Raw genomic sequence first — 10,483 nt, 5'->3', positions numbered from 1 at the left:
CAGTCAAGCAGATTCAAAATGGCTAATGTAAAAACTAACGTACAGTAAAAAATAAAGTTAATAATTATCAAGTTATTTTTCAATACTGTTGAAAATATAAATAAAATATTGAATATTTTTTCTGATTTTTCAATACACCAGAATATTGAACTAAATATTTGACAAATCATCTTAATACATAAAAAAAGAAAAAAAAAAGAAGAAGAAGCCACGTGGAGACTTGGCACAAATGAATCTTTCGAAGAGTTAGGAACCAATTTATTGAGTCAAACAGACTGAACTGACAGAATCATGCAACGAACTGTAGATGTGTTTAAAACTGCTATAGCACTTAAAAAAAAAAACCTTGTTAGTTTTGCACAGATTTTAACCCTGGGTTAAGTCTAACCCTGTATTGCGGTGCCAAAGGTATAGATAGTGAACCATGTCTAAAAAACAGGCTTAAAAAACAGGATCAAGTATGAACAGTGTGAAATATGGAACAAGCCATGATTGCATTAAAATGATCATTTTAAGTGGAAAAGATGACGTTCTTCCTCTTCCTTTTCTAGAGCAAATATCTAAACATTTTAAATCAAGATACGTGTACTTGAGAAGCAAAATTAGGTCTTGTTTTCTACATAAAATGTATCAAAATGAAGTGAGCTTTTGCTTAAAGCAAGAAAAAACAACTGTCAGTGGGGTCAGCAAAATAATCTTGTTTTGCAGCGTGAATGTTTAAATATAAACTTTTAATATATCGCAAATCCTTTGCTACTACAGTCAACGGTACTCATATTTCATGGCATTTTCTCCAAATGGAAGGCATTTCACATGGAAAGCGTGTGCATGTGAGGTGATCGCGTGACACTTTTCGGCCGTGTCTTGATGTGATTAAAAGTGAAATTTGTTATGTTCAGCATTCTCAGACAGAAGGCTGTAGGCAGGTATGGGGTGTGTAATTGGGATCCAAAATTATTTGTGGTGGTAACCAGGCTTCTGTCTCACACACATAAACACACAAGGGTGAAATCAAGATCAACCTGCCAATCACAGCAAAGGAAACAAACCCAAACATCAATCAAGTGAAAACAGCAGTGCAAACCATCAAACACATATATCACAATTTTGACCACAAGACAATTAACAGAGGCAATCGATGCATTTATAGCATTTATATGCATGCATGTATATATATATATATATATATATTCAAACACAAAGAGATAAATATATATAGCCTATGAAGTATATATGAGGTAAAACACTCCTCCCTTAAGGTTTTTAGCGAAGCATACAGACAGTAAGTTTGTTGTCCTGTTGTCCTAAGACTTAACATAAGACATAGTGTGATAGAAACACTTACCTGTTCTATGTGAAGTTATATCCAATCTTTCAACTTGGCGACGTAATGCTACAGCTGCTAAATTGCTAAACTTTTAGCAAAAAAATATGCACAAGTTTACCTGAAAGCAATGTAAAGCACTGTTTACACTGAACAAACTGCACCCACACCAGTAACATTCGTTCACAAGTTCATCCGCCGAGAAAAGTAGTGCCACCTCACAAGGATTTATACGAAAGCCCCAAAGGCCAATGCACTAGGATTTTTTTCTTAAAGGGGTGGTTGATTATGATTTCACTTTTCTAACTTCAGTTAGTGTGTAATGTTGCTGTTTGAACATAAACAACATCTGCAAAGTTACAACGCTCAAAGTTACAACGCTCAAAGTTCAAAGCAAAGGGAGATATTATCTTTTAAAGAATTTGCTTTTTAAGGACTACAACAAATGGCTGGTAGAGACTGCACGACATTCCTCCCGGGTTAGTGACATCACTAACCCTAAAATATGCTAATCAATGACTAGAAGACAACTACGCATAAGCTACATAATTTCATCAACTAACCATTCAGAAATGTCCTGTTGCATTCTACATGTTGTCACTTCTTCTTTAGTCTCTCCATCATTGTCTGACTCTGGTTTGAACATAAAAGGCTAAAAGTTTTAGAAATTTTCAGTGCATGACTGTTTGAGGTAAAAGGACACAAGCTGTTGAAGCTCCGCCCCCTGTGCTGGGAGCAGCAGCTCATTTGCATTTAAAGGGACAGACACAAAAACGGTGCATTTTTGCTCACCCTCAAAAAGTGACAATTTGAACATGCTATATAAAAATATCTGTGGGGTATTTTGAGCTAAAACTTCACATACACACTCAGGGGACAACTTAGACTTATTTTACATCTTGTGAAAAGGGCATTATACCACCCATTTACTTTTGTTGTAATCTCAACATCATCTCAATTTAATGTTTTCACAAGAAAAACAAACTATGTTGTTAATCATTTCTCTGTTCATATGCTCTTGAGGGTCATCAAAATTATTTTCTATGGCAATCAACATTCTGACACAAATATATTATTGAACATTCTTTTAAGATACTTTTATTCAACCAAGCAGCCAGAAAAATTCCTTACATATTTCTGTTACTTTTTTTGGAGAAATACTTCACAGAGACACATAATTTGAAAAAAAAAAAAAAGTTTATTTGTCACTACAGCTTTTTTCCCCCAAAATAATTTGAAGAATAGAAAGTCCAAAAGAACAGCATTTATTTGATATAGAAGTCTTTTGTAACATTATAAATATCTTTACTGTCACTTTTTTTTAATGCATCCTTGCTGAATAAAAAAATATTAATTTCTTTATTGTCCTTAAACTTTTGAATGGTAGTGTATTTGAAATGTAAGTTTGGCAAGTTGTTCTTGAGAGTCCGGTCTTTCTTTAGATAGGAGCTGTATTTGCGTAACTGAAACTAGCTGAATAGTGCACATTTTCAAACAGAACTCACTCAGATCTCTTAAAGCAGGTTAACTTTTCCCACTACTTGTTTGCATCCAGTTTTTGCATACTGTCTTCCAGCCGCTTTGTGATAGGCCAGTTCATCCGCCAGCCTATCTACATGACTGAGTTCGGGGTAAAACCCTTCCAGGGTCATTTCCTCTAGAAAGCATTGTATGATGTGTTCCCGCTCCAGCAGGGAAAAAGGTATAAGCTCGACTACTGACTCCGTCCATAGAGGATGGACAAGAGACAAGGCCTGTCGGAGCGGTTTATGGGCTCCGGCGGTGGAGGCGTTTTGAAGAACGTGAGCTGAGATCTCTCTTTCCCCCAGACTGCTGAGGAAAACGTAAACCACGTTGAGAAACTCATTCGTCTGATCTGACTGAAGAAACGTCTGCAAGATGTCCAGCAGCAGAGGCGGCATTAGTTCTACCTCATCCAGAATGAAGAAGGGAATCTGCTCCTCTTCCTCGGCTCGAGTCACTACCTCAGTTATACGGCGAGCCAGTGCGGAGGCGCAGGTCTGCGCTGCTTCCTGTTGGGGGCAGTGGTGTTTGGATAAATAATGCACCACTAGCTTGTCTTCCACCACGGAGCGGAAGTGCCGTACCAGTAGGCGACCCAGGTGGCTCTTCCCGACGCCAGACGCCCCGTGCAAAGACAGGACGAGGGGCTGCTGGTGGGCATAAGTGGACAGGTAATCGTTCAGATGGTCCATTAGCTCCTCTAGCGCCTCCGACTGGCCAAACACCTCCCTGTGCAACGTCCTCTCCAAACCCTCAAGATCGTACTTCACAACATGGTCGTCCAGATTCTCAATGGCGTTGTAGACCTGGGAGAACAGGAACTAATTTTTAAAAAAGAATTGGAAGGCACCTTTAATAAAGCTTTGGTTATACTTTATTTTGACGATCCACTTTGGAAATTCTACTAACTATGAGTAACTTTGCAACTACTTGTCAACTGACTCTCATTAGAGTATTAGTACTCTCAGCACTCTCAGTGCTGGGCTGCGTAAAACCTGTGCCAAATCCAATGAGTGTGTGTTTTTCAATTCTGGCACAAAAGAAATGGCACCCAAGGAAAAGAACAGGAAGAATTACCTGGACGAAGACGATCACGCTAAAGAGCACTAGGAAAGGTTTAGCTCGGCTGCGCTCTATCTTTGGCTTGAACATCAGAGTGTCATTAGGGAACATCACGCGGGACTTCCTTCGCTTGGACTTTCTGGTTTGGGGGCTCTTAGGATGCAAACTCCCATCAGAGACAACTGAGTTAGTTGACCTGACTGAATTAGATCTCTTGAGGTACTTTTTCTTGATTCGCATCATGGCTTTCAGCTGTGGGGAGAACATAGTCGCGCATTGCCCTACTTCCTTCTCCTCATCTCCTCTCGCCTTTTCCACTTGAACATCCATGGAAACCCCTTCACAGTCCACCGCCAGTCTGGAATACTGAGAGAAACAAACATAAGACCATGTTATAGTTAAATATTTGTATTAATTCTCTTGGTAAATGCTTTAATCCAAATCTTACAGTGCCTTCTTTGTTGATCCTGGAACAACATTCCAATCAACCAATCAGATTTGAGGGACACGTTTACAGTTTATGCCAAGTTTAGGCTTACAACCAGGGTTAGGTGCTGAGTACGTGTTATTCACTTATCATTTCCCTCTGATTTTAGGGATAACTTATGGGTAGGGTTAGGTTTAGGGGTAGGGATAGGACTACATTTTCAGACAGGAGTGTTGTTTCAGGATCAATAAAATATGTTGAAGCAGGAACATGACTTACTTGGCAGAATCACAGAGACCGTGTTTCTTATAGCCACAAGTTCATGCAGTTCTGCTACAGGTCGAGATAGTTAGCGTGACTGGTTTTGAACAGTCTTACATTTAGCTGTATCTTGGCAAACGCATGATAATTAGAGGTAATTAAGATTGAGAGGCTAAATAAGAGGCTGGATTTGGCAGCAATAGAGATGTGTGTGTGTAGAGTGGATGTAAATTGAAAAGCATAAATTTAAAGACATATCGATTCTAAAGAGAATTCGACCCCAAATCAACCTACAGTAACTGCTTTTTAAAAGTTTTAATAGCAGCTCAAAAATGGATTTCACAATTCGAGGCTTTTCAAAGTATATCAGAAAGTTCTGATATTAAATTATGTTCATTTTAAAAGCACATTTCTGATACAGGCTATAAGTAAGGGATAATCCACAGCTAGCTGTGCATTAAACGATTTTAATGCACGACATGGAGGCAAAGAACCGGCCAACATGAAGCCATGGCCATTTGCCAGCATTGAAATACAGCAATATTTGACAGGAAGACTAAAAATTATGGTTATTTTTGTCAGTTATAGGTCGGGAGATCTAGCATTCTGTCCCCTTTAAATCAGTCACAGAGATAAAGTGTGGTAAGATTACATTTATTTGAATGAATAAATTGCGGAATTTAAAACTGCTGAGATTTAAATTCTCGAAGAAATGGGATTACCTTTTACAGGTGAGAATGTGTTGGTTTGTGTTTTTGTATCTATTAACTCTATTACACGTTTTTTCCATGGACTATGGTAACTTTTTATTGTCGTGTTAGCTGACACCTTCCGCTTCATCTTGTTGTATTGTGTTACTTTAGCAAAATCATCTGCTGAAGTCTATTTCATATAGCTATAGATATTCATACATGCGTCTAATTATGAATGTTCACGGACCGGCTTTGACCGTTCCAATATGGCGGACAGCTCACGTATAGCGGCCCATAGAAACAGCCGCTACTGAGGCATCTATGTGTATATATACTGTGTCTATCTATAACTATGACCTGATTGTACCTGCACAGTTTTGGCGTAGTGCCATCTAGTGGTCAGGAGATATGAAAAACGGTTATTTGTGCTCATAAATTTTGAACGCGAATCTGGTCTCTTAAGATTTGATTCCCAATTTTTCTATATCGGCCATTTTAGACAATGGCCATTTTGAATTTTGTAAAATGCTATATTTTATAAACGCATTGGCGCATTGTTACAAAATTCGGTTAATGTCATCGGCACCATGCCCTGAAGGTACTTAAAAAGTACTGATGTACTTAAGAATTTTAATGAAAAAAAAAAAAAAAAAGCTTGTTATCACACTAGGTAAGGAGCGGGTGCCATCCTTGTATGTTTTGGGTTTTCAGTTAGTGTAGATTAGGGCGTGTTGAATGCTGGAGACTTTTTTCTTTCTTTCTTTGTCTTGTTGCGTTAGGTAGTTTATTGGGAATGGGATGTAGCTGAAGTGTGGGTTTTGTTTTATTATTTTCTTTGATGTCGCCCTGCTCAGGTTCCTACTTCCTGATATCGGCATTTGTTCTTTTTCAGCGTAGCAATGGCCTAAATCTACTCAGAACCTCTTGGCAATTGCACATCAAAGCACTGGAAATCACCTACAACACATAATGTAATGGTGACATCTTTTGCATGAGCAACACCACTCACATTTTGTAATAAAAAGAAAATGTAATCACATTTTCTTCAGAAAATGAAACAATCTAGATAGTTTCTATATACATGCATTCAGGGGAAGTCCACATCCATTTCTCTCTAAAGTTTTAGTCATAGTGCTCTCATATGTATTATCCTGGGCTCATCATCCTAAGCTCCACATGTCCGGGCAGAGAAAGAGAAAGGGATGTGTGTGAGATGACACATTTTTACGATTTTGCATAACTGTCTACACTCACACTGCCGGTCTGTTTTACAAAAAAACGCACAAACAGGAAGTTGATGTATAACACACTAGCATTGAAATTAGAGACAGAGCCTTTGGTTCTGTCTGTATAACAATATGCCATTGTATATGTGTGTAATTGTGTGTTAAATAATGGTCTCAAAATGTATTAGAACGCTTACTTAAAACCGTAAAAGGTGTAAGCGCTACTGAAGTGGAGATTTCTGGCTCATTGAATGTCATTGCGATAAGTGTCTAGATCTACGCTCAGATGCATGTGCTATCCATATAGGCAAAAACATTGTTTTTTCATGCACTGCTCAATTAAAGTAAGCTTATTGTGCTATTTTAAAGGTTCCTAATTTAGTTTTGTAGGTCTCCTAAAATAGGTTTACATGCATCTAAGGTAAAAAAACTTGTTCTGATAATATACATTTCAGCATCACCTTTTTATCACAGTGTCTAAAACAGTTCGATAAAGGATTGCACTGATTGGTCAGATGTCCCAGTCTGTTGTGATTGGTTTACCGCTTACAACGTGTTTCAGAAACAAATCGCTCATTAGCATATCTGAATTTCAGGTCCGGAGCTTCATCAGCCCTTGATACACAGTGAAACGAACAGTAAATATGGCGTCGGTTTTACCAGATCAATTCGAGCGCAAGTCCTCGTCCTTTGGAAGTGAAGCAAAGTGGATTAGCTTTCGTAGAGCGGAAAACAGCATTTTCTCAATATGTCGACAACAAGAACCAAACTCTTCCAGGCCTCAGCTACATCTACAGTGATTGAGGGCGGGTCAAAGTAGACGATGTTCGCGGGCAGCCAATGAAGACCATAGGCTGGCATTATGCAAATTTGTTAAAAACCTACATAGATTTGAGCAGGAAGTAAGACTGGGATTACTGATGACTTGTTTTATGCTGTTCAGAGTCCATTCTTTCTTTTGGGAGACAATAACTTTCCCCAAGTTTGGGTCCCAGACTAAAATGCATGTTTGAGCTGTTTTAACTGAAAGCAACTTGCACTGACATATATTAAATGTCAGTGCCATTGTTTTGTCTCAAGATTCACACTAGTAATGTTTTTTTCTAAGGCACGTTTATAAAAACTAAATGTCCTAATTGAACCTAATCCTGGCTTAGTCTGTGAAACCAGGCCTTTATTTTATTGTAAACTTTGATCTTTCAAACTTTGCAGACCTTTCAAATATTACACATGAAAGGTAATATAAAAAAAAGGCATAATGACAGATTTACTCATTCTGAAGGTTTTTACCGAAGGGTTTGTTCATACATGTATATAATTTTCCTGGTTTTACACATTTTATTCCTAAAAACATGGTGATATATTTTTTCTTTCTGGTTGTTGACAGGGTTTTCTGATATATGGAGTGATAAAAAGAGATACCAGTAATCCCTTCTATAATACAATACAATACAATATGATACTACTTTATTAAACCCCAAAAGTAAATTATGGTGTTACAGAAGCAGAAACTCAAACACAAACAAACCGATCAAATAAGATATCTACAAGCATAGCACATCTAAATCTACACTTCTGCAAAAGCCTTTGACTCAAGGAAGTTGGCACAATGAAACTTGAACTTCATTCAAGGTTTAGATTTCTTTTCTGGAAATGTATGCAAATTAGAGCATATTTGATTAGACACTGCCTCGTTTGTATACTTCATACACCTTTTTTTTTTTTTTTCTTAATGAAATCAATGAGGAAGTATGCTGTATATTTTGTTTTACCCTATTCACCTGGGATGTCTGCCGTAAATATAAATGCCACCTGATATTTTGTTATCTAATGCAATGGCATTCAGACATTTTTAAAGGGATAGTTCTCCCAAAAATGAAAATTCTGTCATCATTTACTCATGTTGTTCCAAACCCGTATCTGTTTATTTCTTCTGTTGAACACAAAAGAAGATATTCTGAAAAATGTTGGTAATCAAACAGTTGACGAAACCCATTGACTTCCATGGTATTTTCTTCCCCTACTATGGAAGTCAATGCCACCGTCAACTGTTTGAATACCAACATTATACAAAACATCTTATTTTGTGTTCAACAGAAGAAAGAAAGTCATACAGGTTTGGTACAACATGAGGGTGAGTAAATGATGACAGAATTTTCACTTTTGGGTGAACTAACCCTTTAAGTCCGACTTGAGAGTTCAAATACTCTGAAGCCATTATAGATGCATATATGAAAACATAACTGTATATTTCCATCTTTCAAGGGATGGCTGGAGAATGGTGTTTGTTTGCACACAGCTCTGTGAGGGCAGTTATGCAAACTTCACCATGCAAATGGTTCTGTTGCATAGAAGCACTAATGTAAAAAATGAATATGGAGACAAAAAATGATCTAGAAATGGAGGAGATTACAAAAACATGTTATGGTTCTTGTTGTTTGTCAACAGCAGATGCCTAAACTTGCCTGATTGTATGGATATGAAACACAATATGGGCCTTTACCTTTCATGGATGAGTCTGATATCACCTGCAACGATACCACTGTGATAAAGAGAAAAACAAAACAGTCTATGATCGGCAGACAAGGTTAAACCAAAAATAAATAAAAATCGTAGAAAACAGAAAACAGACCTTCAAAGCTGCATGAGGCGTCTGCTTGCTTCCTTCTCCTTGAGCGTTGGTTCTTGTCCTCAAAGATGCCGATTTTGACGATGATGATTGATATGAAGTAGACGATGTTCGAAACACACATGCACACCTTTCGACTACCTGCTCACTCCTATTTCCATCGCACCATCTCTGTGTTTGAGCTCCACCCTCTTGTCCCACTGTCACTTCACATCTCTCTTTACAATTTCCTTTCCTTGTCCCATAAACCACATACAATAGCCTATATCAGTGTGATTGTACAATTGCACTGGCCAACTTTTCCTATTTAAAAGAGCAAAATTAATTAAAATGGATAACCGCTCTCTGACCGCAGGCCCCCAAAATAAGACTTTTTTTTTTTAATTCCACTTATTATATAAGGAACGTTACACTGTATTCTCAAAAGTTGGTTTGCAGTCGTTGATGCTATGCCATTTATGACTGTTGTAAAGCCTGCCATATGAAATAATAGTCCGAAACCTTTAGACAAAATGTTGAGTGCATTATATTTGATACATCAGGCTTTTATGGCTCATATAGTGAGAATATGGAGCTCATATTTGAGGAGGGGGAAAAAAACTTGCACACATATGTAATATGGTGCAGTTGCTGATATTTATATGACCAAAACCTATGATGAAATTCTCATAGCTTGTAATGTAAATCAATGAGATCTTTATTACATTATGGTGGATACCTACATAAAATGCATATAAACACCAGTTGTCTCTGTATCTCTAAATAATGTCTCAGTAAGATGATATTTAAATGCTTAGTTTTATGATCAAAATATATAATGCAATGATGATTGAGTGATGAACAAATAAACGTTCCTCAAAACCCTGATGGATTTGATACTCACGTTTAACATGATTTAAAAAAGAAAAGATGTATAGATAATGATGTAAACCTAAGTTGTTTCAATATAAAAGTTATTCTCAATTACACTAAAAGGCCTTTTACTTGATAAAAAGTATAAACTACCAATCATACGACAGAAGGCCTGTAGACTTTGGCTAACCGGCATAAGTGGTAAAAGCTGTGGCATTAATTTGTTTGTTCAGTTTAAGACTACTGTCAGGATAAAATCCTAAGTTTTTAACTTTGGAAGTGAGGTGTGGTGTGAGGGTGCCAAGATCGGTACAATTTCTGTCAGAGAGCTCATTTGGACCAAATTGGATGATTTGGGTTTTGAAGTTGTTAGTGAGCCACAGCTTGAGTTCTTGTAGTCTTTTACATGTAGTGTTTTCATTATGTTTTATAGGTATGTAGAGTTGGGTGTCGTCCGCATAACAATGGTACGACACACCAAATCTA

At 37.4% G+C, this 10,483-nt stretch overlaps 1 protein-coding gene across 1 annotated transcript; it reads right to left on the bottom strand.

Annotated features, from left to right (window-relative positions):
• Positions 1-2,401: 2,401 nt before the first annotated feature.
• Positions 2,402-9,298, bottom strand: tor4ab (torsin family 4, member Ab). The gene is made up of 4 exons (XM_084414564.1): positions 9,149-9,298; positions 9,020-9,058; positions 3,926-4,276; positions 2,402-3,654 (listed from the first exon to the last, which is right to left on the bottom strand). The coding sequence occupies exons 3-4, from the start codon at positions 4,238-4,240 to the stop codon at positions 2,839-2,841; spliced, it is 1,131 nt and encodes a 376-aa protein (XP_084270690.1). The 5' UTR covers positions 4,241-4,276; positions 9,020-9,058; positions 9,149-9,298; the 3' UTR covers positions 2,402-2,838.
• Between the last annotated feature and the right edge of the window lie 1,185 nt (positions 9,299-10,483).

This window comes from Rutilus rutilus, assembly GCF_951802725.1.
Source record: "Rutilus rutilus genome assembly, chromosome: 7".
NCBI classification, from domain to species: Eukaryota; Metazoa; Chordata; class Actinopteri; order Cypriniformes; family Leuciscidae; genus Rutilus; species Rutilus rutilus.
Note: the sequence above shows the minus strand (reverse complement) of the source record. Positions and strands in the feature narration are given on the sequence as shown.

Bases quoted from the DNA above. Each gene is read 5' to 3' on its own strand.
- tor4ab (XM_084414564.1), bottom strand. From the start codon at position 4,240: ATGGATGTTCAAGTGGAAAAGGCGAGAGGAGATGAGGAGAAGGAAGTA. The intron at 3,655-3,925 runs GTAATTCTTCCT...CTGTTCTCCCAG, and splicing joins GCGTGATCGTCTTCGTCCAG to GTCTACAACGCCATTGAGAA.